This window comes from Silene latifolia, chromosome Y (genome assembly GCF_048544455.1).
Source record: "Silene latifolia isolate original U9 population chromosome Y, ASM4854445v1, whole genome shotgun sequence".
NCBI classification, from domain to species: Eukaryota; Viridiplantae; Streptophyta; class Magnoliopsida; order Caryophyllales; family Caryophyllaceae; genus Silene; species Silene latifolia.
In genome coordinates this window covers 431,252,311-431,278,373 of record NC_133538.1, presented here as the reverse complement: position 1 = coordinate 431,278,373, position 26,063 = coordinate 431,252,311, and the positions used below count along the sequence as shown (strand labels likewise).

Here is a 26,063-nt window from a genome sequence, read left to right as displayed (position 1 = left end):
TTAATAAGGAAGTTTGGGGAAGTTGAAGAAAGTAATAAATGGGAAGTTGGAAAATCAAAGGGGCGGTAGGAGTAATTTAATGGGAGGAAGCACGATGAGATTAAACTGTCTTGTCCCGTCAGTTTAAAGCGTCTCGAAGTAAAAATTCCCGCCTAAAATATTTTGAGACGAAAATTTGGGGGCAATTGTTGGGGATAAAAACTGTGTTTTTAAAAGCTTGATGATGTGGCGTCTTCTCATTGGAGGGAAGGAAAGCAAGATGATTGATGAGTTGGAACAGTGGGGACCGTTGGATTAAAAGATGAACAAACACACTTGTGTTTGTTGTTTCACGCATAAGGACCGGAAATAGTCAAAGCAACCGCCTCCTATTTTTTTGGATCCAATGCAGGAATCCAGGAGCAGAGGCACGAGGACGTTTTTGGACTCAAACCCTAGCCACATATCACTATATAAGGGAAGCAGGTGCAGGCTGAAAGATCATCTCACTCTCCGTCAACACTTCTACCACAACACTCCCGTCAATTTCCAAAGCAGTAGTTCTTAGCAAAAACACCCGTGTATTTCCTTACTTGTGCGATTCCATCTCGATTATAGTGTCAAATTGGTGGGATTCCGACTCCCCGCGGTTGTTCCCACATTGGGTTTTCCGCGTCACCAAAACTTCGCGTGTCAATCTTTTATTTCGTTGTTCATTCGTTCGTTAAATTCGTTACATTCATACCATCATTGGCCATAGACTGATCATTATCACTCACTAATTAAATTAACAACTCGGTAAAATTTTACCAAAACAATACTCGTATTGTATTATATATTTATATATAAGTTGAGTTGTACTTGTTCTAGTCAATAAAATAAGGGTATTGCTCTTTCACATACGCATTTTACTCTTTCACATACTTTTTTCCATAAAATATCCTTACATTGTCCTTCTTCACAAAAACATCCAAATTGTATCTCTTCTCCTTTCTCGGAGTATAACCAAACTACTTCTAAATCTGCAATTATAGATCCCCAAATTCACCATTATCGTATATAGTTTATCCTTGTATACTTATTTTAGTCATCTGAATTCCTTCTTTCCATGGTTTGCAAACCACATGTTTTGAAAACCAAAAAGTGCGTACTACTACCTCTCCATCACTATCAATAAAGCACTTGAATTAGACAATTTTTTTTCATTATGAATTAGAATTAGATAATAGGAATAGAAAATGTGTATATAATCATCATTAATAATCTTGAATAAATTCTCTCTTTTTTACTGTAATTTCGTTTAACAATTTGAGGTTTTCCAAGAGTGGTTAAGTTGTCGTTAGTGCAACATTAAAGGAGACGACATAGACGGCCTCACATGGAGAATGAGGGTGTTCGCCGGCGAGACGGAGGTGGCAAGGATTGTGCGCGAAGGGGTAGTGTGTTGTGTGCATACACATAGGCTATTCAGCGATTGACGGTTGAAGATGGGCAACCGCTAGACAGATCTGCGGCCGGTAGTGGTAGCCGGAGTTGGACCGGCTGGGTATGGGTGTTTTGGTAGGATCAACAGAGTGGTAAGTTGTGGTCGGGTCATTGGTAGTAAGTATTTTTTTTGTTAATGTACTGCAAGGAAAAGGTGTGACTGGAAAATTGATTGTGAAAATGAGAGGGTCAAAAAACTAAAATACATATATGAAAGAGTAAAATACGTATGTGAAAGAGTAATACCGTAAAATAACACAAATAACCCTCATTTATAACAATTGGTCTCCCTTGTGACGGGTTACCATTTGTGACGGATATTTTGTGAGATAAAATGGTAACAAAATGGGTTAGTGGAGAAAGGAGACCATATGAATAGTGTTGCAGAGAGAGAAAAAGTGGGTACATTGTGAGATAAAATGGTATCCGTCTTCAGCTTGTGACGGATATGTCATGTCTTCAATGAGAATTTGTGCATTTATAATTCCTTGCTATTCCTCAACTCCATTCATAAACTTTCGTCCTTGTCAAAACCAAACAACAATGTCATCAGGACAAGCAAAAGGTTGTTGTAGCTGTGGTTGTCTTGTTTCAACAGCAATTTCCGCCATTTTTCTATGGCTTGCTTTCAGAATCCTAACCCCTACATGCTCCATTGAAAACTTTGACGTTTTTGCCCTTCAAAAAACACCTAACAACAACTCTATCCACTACGATCTCAAGCTCAAAAACCGAAACTTCAACAAGGGAATTTACTATGATGCCCTCAACCTTACATTTTACTACAACACAAATTCTTGTTTGTGACGGACGCTATCCGTCACAAACAAGAGACGGGGCAAATCGATACCACATTGGTCTATATAGGGCGGGTAGTGCATATGGGTGGGCCAACAAATAATATATAAAATTAGTGAGTGGGGAACAAGAGGTACAAGGGCATTAAATGCCATATTGCATGAATTCCTACACCAAATCACACTTTACGTCCCAAATTTTGTATGATGGATTACCTACCGCCTCCTCCCATGCTTTCACTTTCCTCAACCCTAACCCCCTAAACTTTCAGTCAAATTTCCATTGTTTAATCATGGATTTCTAAAGAAGAATTCATAATTATCATCAAATATTCATGCAAATTATCACAATCATGTTCATCGCTTAAATATTTTCTCACAACACCATTGTTATGGATGAGAACTCGGCAATGGAGGATGACAATAATCAACAAATTGTTGATTTTGAGACCGTTCAGCCTGCAGCGGATTCTAGTAATGTTGAGACCGCCGTTTTTGAATTACTTGATGGTAAAGACGACGATGATAATAATCAACAAATTGTTGATTCTGAGACCGCACAGCCTGTAGCGGATTCTGGTAATGTTGAGACTCCTGAGTTTGAATTATTTGATGGTAAAGACGATGATTTTGCGACGATGTTGATGAGCAAAGGTTTGTTTTTTATTTTGTTTTGATTATGGTGATGTTTTGACTGGACGATTTGCTATAATCATAAAATTGTCACCATTATTTTTTTTAACTTCCTCGCTTAAATTTGCAAATTTTGTGTTCTTCATGATTTTGTTGGACGATTTTAGGTTTATTTTTCATATTTACTTGCATAAAGGATTGTATTCATGAAGTTTGTTGTTCATCTTGTGTTCATGAGATTTTAGGTATATTTTTTACCATGTTTTCTTTTAAAGACATGTTTTACGATTTAGATCTGTGTGTTTATGAGTGTTAGGTAAACACCTACATTTCGCTGATTTGATCGTTCAATTTATTAAGTATTTGTTCATTAGATACAGAATGAGCTTTTTTTTATGTGAATGACAAGCTTCTGATGTTGTTGGAGTTGAAGATGAAGATTAAGCGTGCATAAGCTTACAGCTGCTAACCTGACAGACGCACAAATTTCGTTTTCAACAGACTATCATGTAACGATATAGTGTCACCATTTTAGGGTTCAGTGTTGCCCTCTTAAGCAAAACGAACTATTTTGTCAAAACCCATTAATTTGTTTTAGCTATTACCCTTTAAATTAAACTGTGACCCTGATAGTGATGAAATGTAGATGTTTTAGTAAGAAATCTGACAGCAAGTAGTGTGTGTTTATAACTAATAATGGTGACATTTTGGCTGAATATGGTTCCTTTCTGATTAACTATTAAAATGTGACCACTGTAGTGAAAAAATGTCACCCTGATAGTGATGAAATGTAGATGTTTTAGTAAGAAACCTGACAGCAAGTAGTGTGTGTTTATAACTAATAATGGTGACATTCTGATTGAATATGGTTCCTTTCTGATCTACTATTACAATGTGACCATTGTAGTTCCGATTTGTAGTTGCATTAGTATGAAATATTAGAACATATTTAAACTTAAAATGGTGACACTGTAACACAATTTGGTTACATTCTGATATTCTGTGATAATGTGACCATGATAGTTATCATATGTACGCGTTTTAGCTAAAAATATTTAAACTTGAAATGATGACAGTATGACTAAAGTTGTTTACATTTTATGTACTGTTATAATGTGACCATGATACTCATGATATGTAGACGTTTTAGTAAGAAACCTGACAGCAAGTAGTTTGTGTTTATAACTAATAATGGTGACATTTCGATGAATATGGTTCCCTTCTGATTTACTATTAAAATGTGACCATTGTAGTTCTAATTTGTAGTTGCATTAGTATGAAATGTTGGAACATATTTAAACTTAAAATGGCGACACTGTTACTAAATTTGGTTACATTCTGTTGTTCTGTTATAATGTCACCATGATGGTCATGATATGTAGACGTTTTAGCTAAAAATAATTAAACTTGAAATGGTGATAGTATGACTAAAGTTGTTTATATTTTATATACTGTTATAATGTGACCACGATACTCATGATATGTAGACGTTTTAGGTACAAATTTTTAAACTTGAAATGGTGACAGTATTACTAAAGTTGTTTACATTCTGATATTCTGTTATAATGTGACCATGATAGTCATGATATGTAGACGTTTTAGTAAGAAACGTGTCAGCAAGTTGTATGTGTTAACAACTTATAATGGTTACATTCTGACTGAATATTGTTTCCTTCTAATGTATTATTAAATGTGACCATTATACTTTTGATTTGTAGTTGTTTTAGTATAAAATTTGAGAGAATTTTGTAACTTAAAATGGTGACCTTTGACTAACGCTGCATACATTCTGATTTACTTGTAAAATGTGACCATGATAGTTATAATATGTAGACGTTTTAGTAACAACCGGACAACATGAGGCGTGTATTTACAACTTAGAATGGTGACATTCTCACTGAAAATGGTTACGTACTGATGTTTGTATTAAAAAGGATATAATGGTGACATTATGACTAAAGTTGGTTACATTTTCATTAAATGTTACAATGTGACCAGGATAGCTATGATATGTAGACGTTTTAGTAAGAAAGGTGACAGGATGTTTTGTTTGTTTACAACTTAAAATAGTTACATTTCGACATAATATGATAACCTTATTATGTATTTACTTAAAATGTGACCATTATATGTGTGATATGTCGTTATTTTTGTCTCGAAATGTGATCGCATGTTGTGTGTTAACAATGTTTAAATGGTGACATTCTTAGTAAAGTTGATTATCATTCAGTGTTCCCCTGTTAACCAATGCTTAATATATGTTGTCATAGGTACGGATTTATCAGGTTGTTTACTTGGAATAAAAGCTAGGAAATGGGAGCACATCTTCACCAGTATAAGAAACATTCGCAACTCAAGGGCTTTAGTATCAAGAAATCAACTTCTCGTAGGGTCGACGTGAAAGACAGGCCGCTAATTGAGAGATACTTTAGATGCTCTTGTGAAGGTGTACATAGGAACGGGAATGAAGTCGAGAGTAGGAACGCAAAGCAATTTTCTTTGTAAATGTGCACTGTGTTAGGACAAAAGTAAATGGTGATGGATTATGGGAGGTAAAAAGACGTGCTTGAGCATAATCATCCTTTCACACCCGTCAAAGTGGCAGCATCATCATAGGTCGGAGCGCAAAATTTGAAGCGGAGGGTGAGTTAATAAAGGCAATGATCAAGCGCATGTTCCTCCTTCATCCAATTTAGGTTCTTTTGCGGGGTGGTGGTGATTCGTTTGTCGGTCACACAAAGCGAGATCATATTAATTACGTTAATAGATTGAAGATGAAATCAATTGAAGGTGGCGATGCAGCCACTTTGATCAACCTCATGACTAGTAGGCAAGCGGAGGAGCCGGGTTTCTTTTTCGCGTTCGATTTTTTGTGAAAAAGGCAGATTAAGTAACCTGTTTTGGCGGGATGCGATGATGAGAGATGACTATTTGTTGTACGGAGATGTTAAAATCTTTGATACAACTTATCGAACCAATAGGTACAATCTCATTTGTGGAGCCTTTGTTGGTATTAACAACCATTGGTCCAATGTCATGTTTGGTTGTGCTTTTGTGTCGAACGAAAAGGAAGAATCATTCGAGTGGTTGTTCAAGGTTTTCAACGAATCCATGGGTGAGGTTGTTCGTCCTGTCTCTATCTTCACTGACCAAGACCAAGCAATAGCAAATGCAATTGAAACGGTATGACGTTTATTTTTTACTAATATGGTTACACTGGGTCATATTGTATTGTGTCGCCATGTTTCGCCACAAATGTTACCATCTTTCTTAACACTAACATTACTTAAGATAGTAACATTATGTCCTATTTTCTCATGTCAGCAGAATATGCCATATATGTGACCATCTTTGTTTGTAGAAACATATGCTAATATGGTTACATTTTTCCATATTGTCTATAGACCACAAATGTTACCATCTTTCTTAACAATAACATTACTTAAGATAGTAACATTATGTCCTATTTTCTCATGTCAGCAGAATATGCCATATATGTGACCATCTTTGTTTGTAGAAACATATGGTAATATGGTTATATTTTTCCATATTGTCTATAGACCACAAATGTTACCATCTTTCTTAACAATAACATTACTTAAGATAGTAACATTATGTCCTATTTTGTCATGTCATCAGAATATGCCATATATGTGACCATCTTTGTTTGTAGAAACATATGCTAATATGGTTACATTTTCTCTTATTGTCTATAGACCACTTCAGTATTGATAACGTTAAAATGGTGACAGGTTTATCCACAAACCAGACATCGTCTATGTCAGTGGCACATTCAACAAAACGCCATATCTCACTTCGGTAAACTAAAGGGTGATCGTCCGTTCCAGAATCTATTCAACAAATGCCTTCATGGTTGCTACAATGAGGCTGAATTTGAGCAGACTTGGCATAAAATGTTGTCAGATTATGGGTTAGTCAACCATAATTGGTTTAAGAGATTGTACAAACATAGAGCCAAATGGAGCACTGCTTTCAACAATCAATTCTTTTCAGCCGGGATTTTATCGTCCCAAAGGAGTGAGAGCACAAACCATGCAATGGGCTTTCAACCTTCTAAGACTACATCCGTTACCGAATTCTTTGGGATATTTGAAAACACGGTCAAAAGATGGCGGGGTGAGGAAGAGCGTAAAGAATTCAACGGTATAAGATCCACACCATCTTCCGTGTACCCTCTAGTGGATTTGTTACTACATGCATCTCAGGTTTACACATTGGAGCTGTTTCGAGTGTTTGAGAAAGAATTCGCGCTTGCCATGGGTACTCGTGCTGTCATCCTTCCGATTGATGACCCTCATGTGTTGTTGTATCGTGTCTACCCTGCTGCCCAAGAGGAGGACAACCATCATGTGACGTACGATTGTAAGAACCACTAATGTAATGTACGTGCCGAAACTTCCAGGTTAAGGGTATGCTTTGCAGTCACATCATCCGTATCCTCCAAATGCATTCTGTTGTCGAGATACCGGAAAGGTACATACTCCGTAGATGGACCAAATTTTCAAAGACTATAGTGTGGGAGAGGTTCCTGCCAAGCGACATACGCAGAAATGCCGCTCATGACGCCATCAATTGGCGTCGATCAATGTTGACGGCTATGAACTATCTCATCAGCAAATGTCAGAGTGTCTCTGATGCAAGAGCTGTCGTGGATAAGCTCTTTATTAAAGCGAATGAGGAGATCGAATTGTTACTTTCTAAGCTTAATATGGAGGAAGAGGAACCAACTGTTGATGGGTCTGAGCCTCCTATTCTTGACCCTGTACGTTGTACTACTAAGGGTCGTAGTCAACGAAAAAAAAGGAACATGGGCACGAGGAAAAAGGCTAAGAAAGGGTCTGAAGTTGGGACAGGGGATAGTACTATGTACGTCGCTGTGCCGCGTCTTATATGACATACCATGTACATTGCAATCCTTAGGTGTTTTGTACTACTGTGGACCAAATATCACTAATGTCCCCAAACAAGTGGACTTATGTGCCCATGTTTGGTTGTATGGGTTTTGCTATCTAAATGCCTTTATTTTGGGTCAACTTGGAAACTTATCCTGACACGGTTTTTGTGCAAACATTCTGATATATACCAACGTTTGCTTATTTTGCCCCATATGTCACCATTGTTGCTCACAAATGTATCATTGTTTGATCCATATGTTACCCTTTTAACTAAATATATTTGAAATAACTCATCCTATGACTAGTCATTAATTTCTGCTCATAAAGGTAACAATTAACTCTAATATGGTCACCTTATAGCCTACACATTGACAATATATATGAAAGACAATGATTATCTATTGTATTTGTTTACACGACAGAAACTCTATAAAATGGTGACATTATAGGCAATGTCAACAATCACAATGCCATGTGTTACCATTTGTTAACAATATAAATTTACAAAATTGTAAATTGTAACCATTTTAAGGTTCGGTGTTGCCCATTTAAGCAAAACTCTTATGGCATTGGTTAGCATGTTGCTGTCAAATTGCTTAATAAAATTTGCACAATTTTAATTGTAATATGGTCACCTTATACACGACACATTGACAATATATATGAAAGACAATGATTCTCTATGGCATTTGTTTACACTACAGAAACTCTATAAAATGGTGACATTATACACAACCGCGTTAACATTTTTAAACACAATATGAATTTACCAAACTGTCACCATTTTAAGGTTCAGTGTTTCCCTTTTAAGCAAAACGCATGTTGTTGTTTAATTGCGTAATAAAATTTGCACAATTTAAAGACATGCTGAAATTGTAACTACATTACTGCTAATAATGTGACCACATTAGTGCACCCATGTCATAGCATGGGTAGTTCAAATGTTTACAAAACAAGGGCTATTTGTCAGTCCGTTCACAGCCCGAAGGACACAAAGTTTTGTCCCAAAACACTAGATTGCCAAAACGACCAACAACTACAAAGTCTTCATTATAAAAACCAACAATTAAACTAACGAGATACGGCAGAATCGCTTTCTTCTTTCCGCAAAGCTTTGGGACTGGACGGTTCGGTGCACGCACGCTTACTTCCGGAGCGGCATTGTTAACGGGTCCTCCTGGTGCACGGTCTCGAGCACGAGTGTACCTTAGCTCGCACGACCGGCGGGTGTTTTTTCTCCACTTGTCATCTAACCCCGAGATCAAAGGATGGCGGGAGGACCACGTTCTCCATAGCTGCGTCCACTTGATCAAGCATTGCTATGAACTCAAAGATAGAATGCGGTGGTCGCTATCCAATCTCGCGAGAAGGTCCGCTCCGCTTCACCCGCCGCTTCACCAATTCCTTCATGCCGTTGCCGCACTCGCCGAGATAGGGGAGGATCCGACATCATTTCGCCGCCATGTTACGATGTAAGCGTGAAATCAACTTCTCGGGTTCCTCTTTTGTCCGGTACCATTTAAGTACACGTGGTCGCACAAAGAAAAAATCACACTTAGATGACTCACATTTTAACAATGAATCATAATGTAACCACCTGCAGTCAGAATGTCATCATTTAAAATTTGCAACAAACACCAACATATAACAGTTATGATGGTCACATGTCAATAGGGATGTCAGTGGGGCGGGTTTTGGTGGGTCTCGCCCCGCACCCGCCCCACTTGGGGCGGGCGCGGGTAATGATTTGACGGGTCATGGGGCGGGGATGGTTTCAAAACAATCATTCGTCGCGGGTCGTGGGGCGGGGATGGGTATCACATGAAACCCGCCCCATACCCACCCCGCCCCACACCCACCCCGCCTGCCCCGCTCCGCTTATACCCGTCTCACTCATCTCCAAATCACCAACCCACCTATAATAAGTATTAGTAATTATACTATAATAATAAAAGAAAATTATAACAAGAGGATAAAAAGCCCAAACCAATGATACTTGGTAAGAATGCTAACGGAGCTTTAGATGATTTGAGGGAACAATGAGTGAAGCTCTGTTAATTTGAAGCAGCTTTGTTTATTTTGCACATGCGTTTCATTGTTTGTAAAACTCTTTCATGGTTTGAAATGTACTAGTTAATTGAATGTATATTTTGCGAAAACTTATTTGTATAAGTAGTACGACTAGTATATTTTAGATTTTAGATTTAGATTTTTTAAAATTGTTTAGGAGGAGATAGGTAATTTGGCGGGTCAATGGGTCCCCGCGGGGCGGGGACGGGTTTGAAAAGTTCAACCCGTCGCGGGTCGCGGGGCGGGTGTGGGTACGCATTATAGACTCGCGGGGCGGGTGCAGGTTACCCCTCCTCCGCACCCACCCCGCCCCATTGACATCCCTACATGTCAATACTCCATATGAATGTAAGAAATGCTTGAAAAAATGTAACCATTTTCAGATACAGTGGCACCATTTTAAATATTACACACAGACAACATTCTGTCCTATTTCATAATAAAACACCTTACATATCTAATATATAGTGGTCCCAAGTTCACATTCCATATGAATGTAACCATTCTTTATCAAAATGTCACCCTTTACTCTATTAATAAAAAAGAAGATATCAGAACAACCATTGTCATATTTTTAGTTTATTAATCGGAATGTAACTATCTTAAGCAAGAATGTCACCATTTTAGATTAAAAAATGTACAACTACCATGGTAACATTTGGCCATACAATACCAACATTTCACACTAAAGGATAATGTTACCATATATAATCAGAATGTCAAGATTTTATCTCTACTACAAAGCAGCATATTTCGACTATAACGGTCATATTTCAGGACTGAATCAGAATGTAGCCACCTTAGTCCTAAAATGTGACCATTTTAAACATTTAAACACATTACATTCTGTCACAATTCAGACAGCAGCAGTGTAAGTTTTGTTTGTACATATCATTCAGTATAAATTGTTTTTGAATTTATTAAAGTGCTAGTACTTACGTCGTTGTACAGAAAGCGAAGATCCTCATCATAAGGGAGGTCGTCTGGAAGTGTGAAAGTCACAGTCCTACTTCCAGTATCCTGTGCAATTGTATCCTTCTACCGCACGACCCGCCTCCTTCCTGATAGCCTCCACCCCAGCGTCGTCCTTCTCGGCCTGTCGAGCTGCCTCCTGCCGGATAGCGGTCACTTCAGCTTCAACCCTGTCAACCGCAACCTTGTAGAATGTCTTTTCCAGAAAAAGTGATATCGGATACGTGGTCAGATCCCACACCCCTATACCAAAGCCCCTATGCACGGTGTAAGTTTTGCACTCCTCCTTAACTCGCTTCTTCATTGCGTCATAGGTCCAATGACGTATTAGGGGTAGTGTCCTCTTCTCAGGCAAACCCCTCCAAATCAGGCGGTGAAAGTACACTATCTGGAAGAACATTAGGCACCCCCCCATGCTTTTGCCCTCGTTTTCTTTCCATGAGTCAACGGAATTGTCAAAACGATCCATAATGTATGAACACCAATCCATCTTTGGTATGGCATCAACATCCTCCACTGCCCCAATCAACCTAGTGTCGATTCGATTGTGCACGGTCGGGGCCAAAAACGATCCCATTGCAAATAACACAAATGACCTCTTAAAATCGGTCACCACCGTCCACCAATTTCAAGATCTCAACTCTAACAACTTTGTCCAGCTGTATATCCTTATTTGGTAAAGCACCAAATCTCTTTCTCCAACTCTGTACTAGCTCTTTATCATCTGTAACAGTTGGCACATCCTCCCCTTCACACGGTAACATGAAGACATCGTAAACATCATGCTTACTGATTGAGAAATGAACAAACCTATTAAACAAAAGCAGCCTAGTGTGCGTATCATATCGTTCCAACAGCCAATCAACCATGGTATGAATAAACTTAGATGCCTTCAGCTCGAGAAGACCTCCAAACCCTATATCCTCAACATCCTTCCTCTGAGCTGACGATAAATGCTCTATGACGTAGTGTAGGGAAGCTGGTGATCCATGTCCCTCGACCTCCTTCATCTTCCTATATTCGGAGACAATGTATTAATATTTAAAAAAAAAAAACTTAACATGATAACATAATGTCGAACAATTCATCAGATATAATAAAATGGTAAACATACGTTCCTTCCTTTCTCATTCGTTTCTTTTTTGGGACCACTGCCCCTTCAGGTAACTTTCTCTTGGACCCTTGCCCAACCTCAAGCTCCTTCGACCTTTCCACAACATTCGCAGCTTTCACAGATTGCTCTTCTTGCACAGGTTTCACAGATGGCTCTACATGTAACACACAAAATGGTCACATTACATAATATTGTCATTATTGTGACCATCTTAAAATACTGTCATACATGTCAACATAATTAATATGTGACCATCTTTGGTTAACAATGTAACCATTTTAGATTAGCTAAATTACTGAAATATGGTCACATTTGAACACTAAAGTACATGTCACCATTTTGTTGATTTATTAGATGCCCTCACATATGGTCACATTTGAACACTTAAGTACATTTCTAAACTATTGTGGTCACTACTAAGACAACCACACATTGGTCACTGTTTTATCATATATATGTCACTATGTTAACAAATATGGAACTATATGTCGAAAGTTATTTTTTTAACAAAAGTGGTAACATATTACAAATATCAAAATATGTCACCATCTTAATTCATGTGTCTCCATCTTTTGTCTTTTATGATACCATTTTAAAATACTGTCATACATGTCAACATAATTACTATGTGACCATCTTAAGAAAACAATGTAACCATTTTAGATTAGCTAAATTACTGAAATATGGTGACATTTGAACACTAAAGTACATGTCACCATTTTTACATTTATTAGATGCCCTCACATATGAATCAAATATATGTACATTTCTAAACTATTGTGGTCACTACTAAAACAACCACACATTGGTCACTGTTTAATCATATATATGTCACTATGTTAACATATATGGAACTATATGTCGAAAGTTCATTGTTTAACAAAAATGGTCACATACTACAAATATCTAAATATGTCACCATGTTAATTCATGTTTCTCCATCTTTTGCCTTTTATGTTACCATTTTAAGTTTTTAGGTCTACAGTAATGTGGTCACATTTCATCACATATGGTCACATTTTAATCATCGAAAATATGTCACTATGTGATTAGTAAATCTGATACCATATTAAGTTTGGTGGTATCCGGTAAGGTGGTGAAATTTCAGCACATATTTCAGCACATATGGTCACACTTTAAAGAATAGATATATGTCACCATTTCATTGTCAATCTGTTACCATATTTTGATAATTGCTCTCCAGTAAGGTGGTTACATTTCACCACATACGGTCACATTTTGATGATCAGAAATATGTGACCATGTGATTACTAAATCTGATACCACATTAAGTATTTTGGTATTTGTAAAGTGGTCATATTTCACCACATATGGTCACATTTTAATGATCAGAATTATGTGACCATGTGTTTAGCATATCTGTTACCCTGTCATATGGTGCTCAAACCTATAAACAATAGAGAAAAGTTGATTTTGTTGATAATTTTTGGTCTACACTAATGTGGTGACATATCAACACAAATTCATGCCACAAACATACTTCACAATCAGAATAACATTTCTAAAATAAAATGGTAAGATGTTAGGCTTACCGTCTTCTGGCGTCTTATCTTCCTTCCTCTTCTTCTTTTCCCAAGAGCACCGCCATTTTCACCACTTGATTAAGCACTCGCAAACGACCATCGCCCGATTCCGACCGCTTCTCGCCTCAAAGATCGCCACCCTCCTCAACACGCGCTTCCTCATCACCACTGCCTTCCCCGTCCCCCTGACTACTTGCTTCTGTCTCCTCAGAAATCTCTTCTGACGCATCACTGTCTTCCCTTTTATCCGTCTCCACCGGTTCTCTGAAGGAAACCCCAGATCGGACCTTCTCTTTACCCTTCTGCATGCCAACCTTTCCTTTTCCTTTCTTCTCACCTGGTGACATTTTAAATACCAAAATATTATCAGAAACTACCCTAAAGCCTAAAAACCTAAAGCCTAAAAACCTTAAAACATAAACTGATCAACATGCGAAGCCATTTCAGTCAACATGCAAAACAATTTTTCTGGAAAAAAACCGAGAAATAAGCATTTTTTTCTGGAAAAAACCCTCAAAACGTAATCTGACTTCAAATAAAATGCATATTTCTCTTGTAAAAAACATAAAACCTAATCTGATTATTGTCTCATATTTACGCCCTCATTTGAAGATTTTTATGCCAATGTCATCATTACTTTGTTACCAAAATGTTACCAAAAAAACCCTAAAACCAAATGTGATTACTGAACAAAACTGTTACTAAAAAATGGCGATTCAAGTTGAAGAAATACCTTCCATTTGTTTTTTCGGTGTTGTCCTCCTCGCCATTTGCTTTTTCCCCATCCTCCTTGTCAAATGTTACCACTGTAATAGTCGATCAAGATGAAGAAAAAAAGTTGTTGCGGTTTTTTATTGCTTAAACAGAGGATTAAAGGGAGAAAAGTTGCGGAGATGAAGATGAAGATGAGGAGTTTCTGATGAGAGATGAAGATGACAAGTTTCAGATGAGAGAGGGCAGGGATTTGAAAACTGTTGATGAGAGAAGAAAGTAATTGTGGTTAACCGTGTGCATTGGGAAGGGAAAGAACAAACAATTATTTTTTTATTCCAAAATGTCAAATCCATGTCCCACTCAAATTTCTTTCTTTTTTTATGTTTCACGGGTCAAGCTGCTCCATTTACAACAATATGGTATCAAATATACCCGTCTCTCCCTTGTGACGGATAGGTGCCGTCACAAGGGAGACTAATTGTTACTACAAACCTAACCGTAGTAACTTTCCTATAAGAAATGTCACTATTGACTCCTTCTACCAGGGGTTTTGGAAGAGTACTCACCGAGTCGGCGATATCGAGCCTAAAGGGGTAAATTTGGAAAATGCGAATATCAACGCGGTTTTTAGGGTGGAACTGGCGACGGAGGTGAGGTATAGGAGTCCATTGTGGAAGACTAAACGACATAGTTTGGTTGTTGGGGCTGACTTGAAAGTCAACGATCAAGGAAGTTTGGTTAAGGGTAAGGGTAATAATGGAATTAAATTGGAAGGAGGATGAGCTGGATTGGAGTTGGGGGTATTTTGTTTTTTATTCATTCCTTGTAGGCTGAATTTAGAATTTGGCTTTTGTCATTATTCTCGTCCCTATTTTCCTTTTTGTTTTATTTTGGGTGTATGTGTGTTTTTATGCTTTATTTATGTTCTTGTGGTTGTGTGATTTTGGGCTTTATTTGAACCTAAAGTGGAATTTGTTGTTAAATACTCTCCTATTTTTTTATCTTCTTTCACATTGTTTTTTTTGGGTATTTTTAAGAAAAATGAGATATGTGGAGGAAAATGAAAGTAAGGGAGAAAAAGGTAGAGTCACAAGTTATAAGAACCACGGATTATAGACTAATAAGAAAAGTGGAAGATTTGAGTGAATTTTTTTGTTGTTTTAAGAAATATGGAAGATGTTAGAGAATAGGAGAGTATTATACAAGTTCAACTGATTGAATTGTAACTTTCATTTCTATTATTCTTTTCGATTGTAATTTTCATTGTTCATATTGGTTGAAATAAACACGATTCAATTTAAATGTTTTGAAATTCAACTCTATACGTATTTTGCTTCATATAAATTTGCCATAATCGGACTTAATTATTCAATTATTGTTTATCTAATTAAGTCACATATTCACATCTCATGTTATTGGTTTGAGTAAAGCATAAGATGAGGACCCAAACGGTTAAATTCAACAACGGGCCTGGGCCGCACCCAAACGTAGGAGAAAGAGTCCACAACGTAGGCCCAAGAGGGTTCCACTCTAAAATCAATTGGCAATAGAGGGAGTAGCCCCTTGCCTTATAAAGTGGTAATTCTTCTCCTCTTTTATCAATGTGGGACAACCCTTCTCCTCTTTTATCAATGTGGGACAACCCTCACATGTGGGAATTTTGGGTTCTTCACAAACTATCATATTTTTTTTTCCATCGAGGACCTCAACTATTAGAGTTTTTCGTTAAGGACCTCAGTACACAAATCCGTTAACTCTCCGTTAGATACCCAAGCACAAGTTGGCTTAAAAATAGGAAAAAGACTTTTGTATCTGGTTTCTCCAAATTTTATGATGTGTAGTTCAATCTTCAATTTTTTTTACAAATTTCGTATCTTCCAACTACATTTCTCTAGCTTGTAAGGTTTATGTTTTTTGTTCTATTACCTCGATTTCTTTGCTCAACTTGACTATCTTGCTTTTGAATTGTTTCATAGGTATCGACGTATCGTCCTTATTACTTTTTGTTGTGACGAGGGAATCCGCGAGCCGCTACCTTCGGTGCGCACTGGGTAAACCCTCGGGTATATGTGATAACCTGCAAACCACGTATACCAGTTAAGCCAGCTGAGGGTGACAAGCTCGAAGTCTATAAGGTATGAACTAAGGCCAAGAATGCTCCAGGTAAGCCACCTGAGGGTGACAAGCTCGAAGTGTATAAGGCATGAACTAAAATGGGGGCCTGACTTTTAAAAGTGTTTTTGGCCTTAAAAATAGTTTTTTGCCAAACACATCACTATTTAAAAGTTAGAGCAAAATTTCTCAAAAGCCAAATAATCATCTTTTAGCCCATAAAAATAGAAGCATCAATTTGCTACTTCTGCTTTTGAAAAACACTTTTAGAAAATTGTACTTAAAAAACAAAAACTCATTTTCAACAAGTTAGGTCAAACATGCTCTAAATATTTCATAAGAAAGTATTAGTTGACGGCAAAACTAACATATTAGGGGTTGGGTCCTTAACTGTAAAATTTAATAATTGAGATCCTTAACTGTAAAATAATTGATAGTTGAGGTCTTTATCTTACCTTTAACTCTTATTGGTTTCATTAGTAATACTAGACTCAACCTGTATTTATTCGTCCTAAACATATTTCAAAAGTAGAATTCTGATCGAATATTGAAGCTCGGGCTCGTTTTGTCATGAGCTCGAGCTCGTTTTGATCGAACACGAGCCAAGCTTTGACCGAGCCAATTTCGAGGGCTCAACAAATCGGCTCATATCATTGACAACCCAAATCACCAGTCAAGCACAAAAAAACCTCCTCAAGTAACCATAGAAATACTGGGTTTGTAAACATCGTCGACATTTTAGTAACTATCGTCGATTATAGTTACTAAAACGTCGACGATGAAAATCAGTCCTCTAGAAATAAAACGACGAACAAGTCTAATGAAAAAGGCTTTTAACATTTTATCCAGGTTTATCCAGCTGACCCCATTTGCCTGAATTGTCTCACCTTCATACTCCAGCCTTGCGCAAGAATTCACAAGTTTCGCATTTTTACTCCTCAAACCACTAACCAAGAGGGAAAAAAAAACAAAAAAACAAAAAACAAAACAAAAAAAGAGCGACAAGTTGGAAAGAAACCTCTCCAAAGTATTTGTGTCCAAAGTATGGAGGAAGAGGATGAGGGAGGTGGTGAGATGTATGTGGAGAAGGCGGGTCCAGAACAAGCTGTTATGCAGGGGGGTGGGGATGCTGTTGAAGACAGGCTGGATGTTATAGCTAATGGGAGAAGGGAAGGTGTCGTGGAAGGAGTAACCAAAGGGAGAGGAGGTGAGGGGGGGGGGGTCCATGAAGGAGAGCTTGAAATGGACAAGGATGAGAAAGGGGAGTGGAGATGGGAGGCAGGAAGGGGGAGGGGGTGCAGAACAAGTAAAATTGGTGGCAGAAGGGAGCAAAAGAGGGAGGAGTAGTGACGAAGGGGTGGAGGAGCTGACGGTGTCGAAGGTCCGAAAAATCATGGATGTATGTTCATCTGAGGCGGAGGTTGAGACGACTCAACCCCGCCCGGCCCAATGAATCTCTTGAGCCTTAACCGCAGGGGTGGGCAACCCCCGCTGCAGAGGCGGACTCGTAATTTGCTACGGAAGGAGGCCCCACTCTAGTCTTTTTCTCCGAGACTAAGATGAGTGGTGAAGAGTTTAGGAGAGTCCGTGCCCAGTTCGATGAATATGAGGGCATGGAGGTGGATAGCGTCGGGAGGTCAGGCGGTCTAGCCTTTCTGTGGAAAAAACATGTGCGGTGTGTCTTTCGATCAGCCTCGGTCCATCACATGGACTTCGAAATACAAGAAACCGAGGGGAATTGGAGAGTCACAGGATTCTATGGATGGCAAAATGTTGCTGACAGGCACTTATCGTGGGAGCTGCTTAGGGAGTTAGGAGCTCAGTATGGGGGACCGTGGGTGTGCATTGGTGATTTTAATGAAATTCTTTTTGCGACGGAGATGAAAGGAGGAACGAGACCCCAACGACAAATGAATAACTTTCGAGAAGCAGTAGACGATTGTGGGTTGAGAGATATCGAGTTCGAAGGCTATGCATTCACGTATGACAATGGACAAAGCGAAGATGACAATAGACAATGCCGGCTTGGCCGAGCACTGAGTAATGATGAATGGGCTGAGTTGTTCCCGCGGGCTAAGCTGATTCATTTGGCTCGGGAGTGGTCTGATCACGCTCCCATTCTGCTGAAGCTAGCTAGAAGAGTGGTGGAGGAACGGTTTACGGGGAAGAAGTTTCGGTTTGAGCAGGTTTGGATTGGAGAAGAGGGGTGCGAAGAGGCGGTTAGACAGGCATGGGAAGTGGGTAATGATGATTTAGTTAATTTGATGGAACGATGCGCGAATAATCTACAAAAATGGAAGGGGATTAGCATCGGGAAAATAGTGAAAGACCTAAATTCCAAGCGGCGAAAATTAACTAAATTAAACGAAGGAGGGCGATCCAGGAGGGAGGTAGAGGAAAGGAAGAAGTGGTAAAGGAGATTGCTACGCTTTTGAAACGGGAAGAAATCTTTGGAGGCGAGAGATCAAGAGCGATTTGGCTAAGGGAGGCGGTAAATACAAAGTACTTCCACAGGAAAGCCGGCCAACGACGAGAGTGCAACCATATTGACAGAATAGTGGATGAGGACGGTAGGGTTAAGGAGGGGCTGGAAGCCATTACAGGTGTAGCGAAAAATTACTTCAAAAAGCTCTTTACGACAGGTGAACCCCGCGACTTTGAGCACCTCCTTGACGGTATTGAGGGCAGAGTGACGGACAGAATGAACTATATGCTACGGTGTGAGTATAGCGAGGAAGAGGTGACAGCTGCTCTAAATCAAATGCACCCTTTGAAAGCTCCGGGTCCTGATGGAATGAACGGTCTGTTTTACCAGACCTACTGGCATATCGTGGGTCCTGCGGTGGTGCGAACAGTTCTTCGGGTTCTGCGAGGCGCACCGTTTCCTGAAGGTGGTAAGTATTTCGCTAATGGGTCGTTCATGGCTGCCACGCTAGGGACGACTCCTAGCTTTACTTGGAGAGGAATCCTAGAGGCTCGGGAAGTGCTTAAGTTGGGAGCGAGGAAGAGAATTGGAGATGGGCTGAGTACTCTTGTTTGGTTGGACCCGTGGATACCAGGCACATAGACAAGGAGAGTCATTTCACCGCGGAACCAAGCTAGTTTGGAGATGGTGGTAGCGGACCTATGGTCGCCGGATGGGTTATCGTGGGACACGAATAAGGTACGCTCTTGTTTCCTCCCTTTTGAGCAAGATCGTATTCTTCAAATGCGGATTAGTGAGACGAAACCTGAAGATACGTGGATATGGGACCTAGAAAAGAATGGGGAATACTCGGTAAAGTCGGCATATAAGGAGTTGGCAAGGGGTAGTGAAGATGAGGCAACGTCGTCTGACTTTGCTAAGGAGAAACAGCTGTGGAATCGCATTTGGAAGGCGAATGTTCTCCCAAGGATCAAAGTCTTTATGTGGCAATTGTGTAACAATTCAATTGCGACGAAAGATAATTTGGCACGACGAGTGCAGGCAATTAGCGTGGAATGTCCAATTTGTACTTGCGAGGTGGAGACTTGTCTTCACCTCATTCGGGACTGTGGGTGGGCAGGGTCTTATGGGATAGGTTGGGTTTGGAAGTACGTATGGGGGACGGGTATGAGCGGGTGAGGGAGTGGGTGGAGGATGTGTGGAGGGAGCTTGAGGGGAGTGAGATAGATACATTCATGATGGGGTGTTGGGCGATATGGGAAGCGCGGAACAAGCTACTGTTCGAAGGGGTCGTGGTGGATGTGTTTAGGGTGGTGAGAAGGGTGGAAGATCTGAGGAGGGAGCTGGTTGTCGACAAAAGGGTGGCCGGAGCTGATGGTACGGGAGAGGCGGAAAAGGGTTGTTGGCTGAAGCCGGATAAAGGGTGGGTGAAGGTGAATATTGACGCCGACGTTAAGGAGGGGTGGGGGACAGGCCTGGGTGGGGTGGCGCGAGACAGTGAGGGAGTGGTCTTATGGGGGGGCGAGAATACGGGAGGGGACGATGGAGGTGCGGGCGTGAGGGTCGATCTTAAACGGTCTGAAGGAAGCAAGACGGAAGGGATGTCGACGTGTGGTTATCGAAAGCGATTGCAAGACGCTGATAGACGAGCTGAAGACGAAGTCCAAAGGAAGAAGCGATTTCCATTTAATTTTAGACGATATTTACGTCCTTTGTAATGCTTTTGATTCGGTCTTATGGTCTTTTGTTAGTAGGAAACATAACCGAGTAGCACATGAGCTAGCGCATCTTTGCTCCTCGCAGTTTGTTAGGAGAGTATGGGATGCCTCGCTCCCTAGATATGTTATGGACTTGTGTCACGATGATATTTCTAATATGAGGTAATACCGCCTGGGGTGGTTTTTCAAAAAAAAAAAAAAAAAACCCCTCCCTCTCCATTACCCATCTCAGCGGGCTATCACTAGGAAATGTCCCGCATTAAATTTAAGAATCTCAGCAACCTCTTTCGCACCGCCACCGCCGTCTCTAACGCCGTCAAATTCACCGCCACCGTCAAACCTTCTAAGCCTTCTACGGTCACCTCTATCGTCGGAGACGCCGCCGCTAACCGTCACTCGTCTTCCGCCAAAACGACGTCGTCGTCCAATAAAAAGGAATTACGGCGTAAAGTGGTTAAGACTTCTTTAAGGAAAATACAGCCGGTTAAAGTTGTTACTCATCACGGTACTCCTGTTGGTGACTTCATTTCTGATGCCATTGATGAAGGTATTTCTCTTGATTAATTAGTTACTCACTCCGTCCTGCTCATTTGTTTACCTTTAGTTTTGGCACAATTATTAAGGAAATGATAGGAGACTACGTGGTTACTATTATTGAATGACAAGTGAATCATTATGGATATGGATGATCAAAATACTCATAAAAAATACCCCCAATATAGAAAGGTAAACAAATGAATGAACACCCTAAAATTGTTTATATAAACAAATGACCGGGACGGAGGGAGTATTATGCTTGTTTTCGGAAAGTGTTAATCGTAGTAATGGATTATTATGATTGTATTGTAGTGCATTCGACTGTTTAGTGAGGTAGGGAAGTAAGTACTTTGTTTAGTTTTATGGATAAGTATTCGTAACTGTGCGGATTTCGATAAAACTTTGTAAATGATGATGATCATGCTTCAGACTGAGGGGTCGCTTGGGATGCGAGTAATTATTAGGAGAGTAATAGAGCTCAAATGAACTAATAAATGGAGGTGAGTAATGGCGCGGAAGGTTGAAATGAGGAAAATAGGTTGATCCTTACCTCACCCCCTAAGTAATGAATTACGCCTTATGCGGGTAATAGTTCCTCCCTCACCTCCTCTTTCAACCCTCTACTAACCACCAATCTCTTTGTTTTTCTCATTTTTAGCTCTATTATTGCCCTGATAATTATTCCCATCCCAAGCTACTGCTAAGGTTGCTTAACATAGGGGTAAGACTATGTACGTATGAGAGTTGGGGTAATGTTATTGTGTTTCTGTTGTGCAAAAAGATGAATTAGTATTATTGAAATACGAAAGGAAGAACTGACTTTTGGCAAGGTTGAGTGATTCTTTTTAATGCAAGATGTGATGAGGTAGAAGGTTTTCATTCTTATTTGAGGTGTGTCTGAGTGGAATGGGAGAACCTCGTGATGAGTTTGCTTTGGTATAGATCGATCATGAGTTTGAAGGATTTATGTAATGACTAGAATATTGATTTAGGATAAGGTGTTTGTTTCACTTCCACTTATACAGATGTTGATGTTCCTGCAGTGGATGATGCTGAAGAAGGAGATATATCTACAATACTGTGTGGTATGTTTCCAATGAATTCATTGCTTTAAAAGTTCCCTGGGGTGTCCAACATTAGGCTTTACACTGCTGAACGCGGCCTGACACTTTATTTATTGTTGGTACCACAGAATTGGACTTGTACGATCCATCTGACTCTATAGTGGCTGACGGTGATGATTCAATGGAAGGCAATTCTAACTTGCCGTGGTTTTCCAATTTGTTTAATAGTAGCACACCACTTCGCCGTAAAGAGTTATCCCGTGATCGGAAGATCAAATGGATTTTCAAGAATACCCAAAAGCTACGTTTTGATAAACTAGTTTCTTTGTGCTTGGCAAGACTTGGAACAGGGTCCATGTTTGGCGTTTTGACTAAATTAGGTCGGGGGTCGGGTTTGAAAGAGTACAATGCTTGTATCAGAGGTTGCATAGAGACTGCTAGAAATTGCAAAGATGAAAAAGCTGAAATAACACAGATTTTGGAGGCCTACCGGCTGTTACAACTGATGAAAGAACGGGGTTTTCCAATAGAAGAGGAAGTTTTTGGCCCTTTTCTTATATATCTTATTGACAAACATATGGAAGATCAATTTATTCTTTTACTTGAAATTGTCAAAGATGAAGATGTGAGTTTACATCCACGATTAGGATATTATGAGATGCTGTTTTGGATAGAAATGAACAATGAGGAAAAGGTTCAGGAACTGTGCAAGGAAATTTCTGTCGGTGAGAGTGAGATGGGTTCCTTATTGCACGGTGAGCATGCTTTTTCAAACATTTCCATTATGTTGTTCCTTGGTTTATATGTGATGTTCTCTTATTATCTTGCCTTTACTGTTGGGATAAAGCTATTAGATTGTGACTTTTAATCTTCCTCAGTATAGTGTGATTAATCAATTGAAGATGTGTGTCTGGTGATTTAGCATTGAAATGTGAAATACTCAGGCCCGTCATTTCTTTACTTCGGGAGGTCAATTTGGTGAAACATTACCGCTTGTTTATTAATCTGATTTGACATCTTGCTTATCCCGTGCTTTGCTGCTGTGTCAGATGTGTCAATTGGTCATTCCTTGGTAGAGAGGATTTTACTGTTACAAGTATTCTTAGATCATAGTTATGCATGTTGCTACTGTATACTTAATTCGTGTCTGTTAATGATGGAGATGAATAATATAGCTCTCTAATACGAGGTGTCTTAAGAGACGATAGCTGCTTCATATGATTGGTGGACATTTGGAATAAGATCTTAAATGCCTATCATGCTTTTAATCTTGCATTTAGTAAACCTCTACGCCTCACCTTAAAGTCTTTCTGTTTTGTCTTGGGAGTTTATTCACTTTCTTGTGTTGCAGAAAATTATTTGTTGGCGCTGTGTGAAAGAGACAGGAAGGATGAGCTTCTTCAGCTGTTAGATATCATAGATATAACGAGAATTTCCTCAGTTGATAATGTAGCTACTATATTCAGATCAATTGGAAGGCTATCACTGGAAGCGTTTGCCAAGATGTTTATCTTGGTCTTGAACGATTGTGGTATGTTTAAGTTTAAACAACTCTTGGCCTGGATTAACTTTTCTAATCTTTTTTTTGGCTCTTCAAAGTCTGTGTAAGCCATAAAACCAAAACTCTGTCACTACCTTGGATCAGTCTTTTTTTGCTATTCCAAGTGTTTATTTTACTTGCCGGAGCCTGATAGAGGCATGTTGACTTACATATGATTATTTTGCAAAAGCTTAAGCCTTAAGATCCTTCTGAATCACTTCATTTAGTAGCTATGTATTTGTTGCGTGAAGAGTTTGTGACCTGTGAGTTGTGACCACCTTTTCTAGTTGGGATGGCTCTTTCGCTGTGGGTAAATGGTAAATCTCACACTAATAACTCCAAGGAAGTCAGAATCAGGATTAAGACTTTAAGATCGGTGATGCCGTCTACTCTTTTTTAGCTGGTGGCTAAGGCTGTTGAGTAGAAAGTCTTTTACCTGTTTCATCTCTGAAATCATCATTCAATACATAGTTACATACCCTTGCCTTCTTTATCTTAGTTGGACTGAGTCTAGTCTTTCTTGCTGTCATGGCTGAATTTTTGGTGTGTTTGTGAAGCACTTTCTCTATCTGAAGTGAATTTCAGATGATGGAATTGGTCTCTTTTCAGTGGTTTGGATCTATGGGAAATCTCGTTCAATTTATTGGGTGAGCAAAAAAAGGCGTCAGGGTAGCCTATTCCAGCCTGCCTAGGAGTTTTTTTTTTGGTTAGCCATTCACATTACATGTTCCTTACTGTTCACAGCATTGACAACAACCCATTGAAAATCCATTAAGTGTTGGGGTTTGTAGCAACTTGCATGGCATTAACCAATTGTCAAGTAAAAGCGTTTGGTTTACCAACTTTGGAATTGCTGCTTCTCTCTTCCTCTGAGTGTTCCCAGAATAAGAGTTTTCTTGACATCTTAATACATTCTTAACCAGTTCATGTAATTTTGCTGTGTTATATTATTTTGTAGAAATATTGTTATTATTGACTTCTGAACTTTTGAAGACCTTTGTAAAAGCAAACAACAATATTACCCCAGTGCCTCAATGGCTCCCGCAAATTGCGGGGTAAGAGGGGGTTGGATGTACGCTGCCTTACCCTTGTGTTAGCAACACAAAGAGGCTGTTTCCGAATGACCCAAGATGAAAATTGCGTCGAGAACTACATTGAAGGACCGCTACTTCACAAAAGAAAGAAGCGCAACCACTTTAGTGAGCCATTTTGATTTATTCCATTATAATCCATAACCAAAGAGTAATGAGTCTTTGGCCCCATTGGAAATATGGAAAGTAAAAAAATATTTCCACGTTGTTACGAATCTCAGAGTAAGGTTCGTTCTACTGTGTAGGGTAAGGCTGCTTATATTGATTTCCTAACCCTTCTCTAGTGGGATTTCCTCTGGCTCGTGGGTGACCTCAGGGGTGGGATTTTATAGTTTAATGCATAAAGTAAAACTCAGTTATCGAGGTACCAAACTACAAGCTATATTCTGATATAGTCTGCTGGGATGTTCGATCTATGCATGCACTCAAGAATGAATATCATACGACTTTGCTGCTATGTTAATTGAAAATGTCAGATGTGACAATGTTGTCTTTGTAGACTCATGGATTCATTCTACAGATGTGCTTTAAATCACTTGCTTTTATGTCCTCTGTTTTTCATTGGTGATACACTGGGATTGTGGGTTTTCCATTTCATTGTCACTGTACCATCTTTATTGTGATGTTCAGATTTCTTTGTTTTGCAGACTATGGGTCCCAAAATATCTCAAACTTGATCTATTCTTATTCTTCCAGCTTGAAAAATTTAGTGGTGAGGAACTTCCCATGAATTCTATTGGTAATTCTTTTAGGCATATGAGATTATAAACGTATGGGATAATACCCTGGATGATTTATGCATTGGCAGAAGTTTACATTTGTAGTAGCTCATGTTTAATTTTACTGTATTGCTTTCCTTATCGATGCTTATAACTTGTGCCTTAAACTCTCAATGCATCAATAAAATATTAAAAAAAAAAAATGGGAATAAGAGAAAAAAATGTGAGGGACAAGTTAAGTCCTATGAAGCGCAAAGAAAATATAATGGATAGACTTTACACAGCAATGAGATTTTCCAATGCCTTGAAGGTTTCTGAATGATCTGGTTAGAACCCTAACTCTTTGAAACCCATGAGAACCTCTCCTCACCCTTGCTTGCCTGGAGATTTGGAATAGTAAAAGCTCCTTGTAAAGATTTTCATTTTCAGGCTTGGACGTTAGCCAAAGGGGAAATGCCCACAAAATCATATGCGTAAAAGGAGAAGTTTCAGCGTAGTTAATCAAGGTTCTCCATGGTGTGTACGAAGAATCCATCAATCATATGTTGCTCTCTTTCACTTGCATCTTTTCTCTGTGGATTCTGTCATTGTCTCTCTTTGGGGTAAGTTGGGTCCGTCCTCAAAAATGTAGAG

General features: G+C 39.2%; 5 protein-coding genes across 6 annotated transcripts in view; 4 read left to right on the top strand and 1 right to left on the bottom strand.

Annotated features, from left to right (window-relative positions):
• Window positions 1-2,406: 2,406 nt before the first annotated feature.
• On the top strand, window positions 2,407-5,295 carry LOC141632561 (uncharacterized). Its single transcript, XM_074445102.1, has 2 exons — window positions 2,407-2,915; window positions 5,165-5,295. Exons 1-2 carry the CDS (start codon window positions 2,654-2,656, stop codon window positions 5,293-5,295), a joined length of 393 nt encoding a protein of 130 aa, XP_074301203.1. The 5' UTR covers window positions 2,407-2,653.
• A 479-nt stretch (window positions 5,296-5,774) lies between these two features.
• Window positions 5,775-7,291, top strand: LOC141632560 (protein FAR1-RELATED SEQUENCE 5-like). Its single transcript, XM_074445101.1, has 2 exons — window positions 5,775-6,077; window positions 6,647-7,291. The coding sequence occupies exons 1-2, from the start codon at window positions 5,808-5,810 to the stop codon at window positions 7,289-7,291; spliced, it is 915 nt and encodes a 304-aa protein (XP_074301202.1). The 5' UTR covers window positions 5,775-5,807.
• A 4,160-nt stretch (window positions 7,292-11,451) lies between these two features.
• On the bottom strand, window positions 11,452-13,857 carry LOC141632559 (uncharacterized). Its single transcript, XM_074445100.1, has 4 exons — window positions 13,660-13,857; window positions 13,520-13,553; window positions 11,967-12,120; window positions 11,452-11,866 (listed from the first exon to the last, which is right to left on the bottom strand). The coding sequence occupies exons 1-4, from the start codon at window positions 13,855-13,857 to the stop codon at window positions 11,452-11,454; spliced, it is 801 nt and encodes a 266-aa protein (XP_074301201.1).
• A 4,038-nt stretch (window positions 13,858-17,895) lies between these two features.
• On the top strand, window positions 17,896-19,403 carry LOC141632558 (uncharacterized). The gene is made up of 2 exons (XM_074445099.1): window positions 17,896-18,746; window positions 18,851-19,403. Exons 1-2 carry the CDS (start codon window positions 17,896-17,898, stop codon window positions 19,401-19,403), a joined length of 1,404 nt encoding a protein of 467 aa, XP_074301200.1.
• Window positions 19,404-20,624: 1,221 nt separating this feature from the next.
• The window catches only part of LOC141633235 (pentatricopeptide repeat-containing protein At4g04790, mitochondrial-like), a 30,415-nt gene continuing 24,976 nt past the window's right edge, over window positions 20,625-26,063 (top strand). The window contains exons 1-5 of one of the 2 annotated variants that reach the window (XM_074445682.1): window positions 20,625-21,026; window positions 22,060-22,101; window positions 22,209-22,835; window positions 23,432-23,611; window positions 25,359-25,423. In XM_074445682.1, coding sequence (XP_074301783.1) covers window positions 20,729-21,026; window positions 22,060-22,101; window positions 22,209-22,835; window positions 23,432-23,611; window positions 25,359-25,423 — 1,212 coding nt within the window. In that variant the 5' untranslated portion in view covers window positions 20,625-20,728. The remainder of the gene's footprint in view (window positions 21,027-22,059; window positions 22,102-22,208; window positions 22,836-23,431; window positions 23,612-25,358; window positions 25,424-26,063) is intronic. The other variant, XM_074445683.1, reaches the window with a different exon arrangement.

Bases quoted from the DNA above. Each gene is read 5' to 3' on its own strand.
- LOC141632558 (XM_074445099.1), top strand. From the start codon at position 17,896: ATGAGTGGTGAAGAGTTTAGGAGAGTCCGTGCCCAGTTCGATGAATAT. The intron at 18,747-18,850 runs GTAAAGGAGATT...GTACTTCCACAG, and splicing joins GTAGAGGAAAGGAAGAAGTG to GAAAGCCGGCCAACGACGAG.
- LOC141632560 (XM_074445101.1), top strand. From the start codon at position 5,808: ATGATGAGAGATGACTATTTGTTGTACGGAGATGTTAAAATCTTTGAT. The intron at 6,078-6,646 runs GTATGACGTTTA...AAATGGTGACAG, and splicing joins TAGCAAATGCAATTGAAACG to GTTTATCCACAAACCAGACA.
- LOC141632559 (XM_074445100.1), bottom strand. From the start codon at position 13,857: ATGTCACCAGGTGAGAAGAAAGGAAAAGGAAAGGTTGGCATGCAGAAG. The intron at 12,121-13,519 runs GTAAGCCTAACA...TGTTACATGTAG, and splicing joins AGATAAGACGCCAGAAGACG to AGCCATCTGTGAAACCTGTG. The intron at 11,867-11,966 runs GTATGTTTACCA...CTCCGAATATAG, and splicing joins CGAATGAGAAAGGAAGGAAC to GAAGATGAAGGAGGTCGAGG.
- LOC141632561 (XM_074445102.1), top strand. From the start codon at position 2,654: ATGGATGAGAACTCGGCAATGGAGGATGACAATAATCAACAAATTGTT. The intron at 2,916-5,164 runs GTTTGTTTTTTA...ATGTTGTCATAG, and splicing joins GACGATGTTGATGAGCAAAG to GTACGGATTTATCAGGTTGT.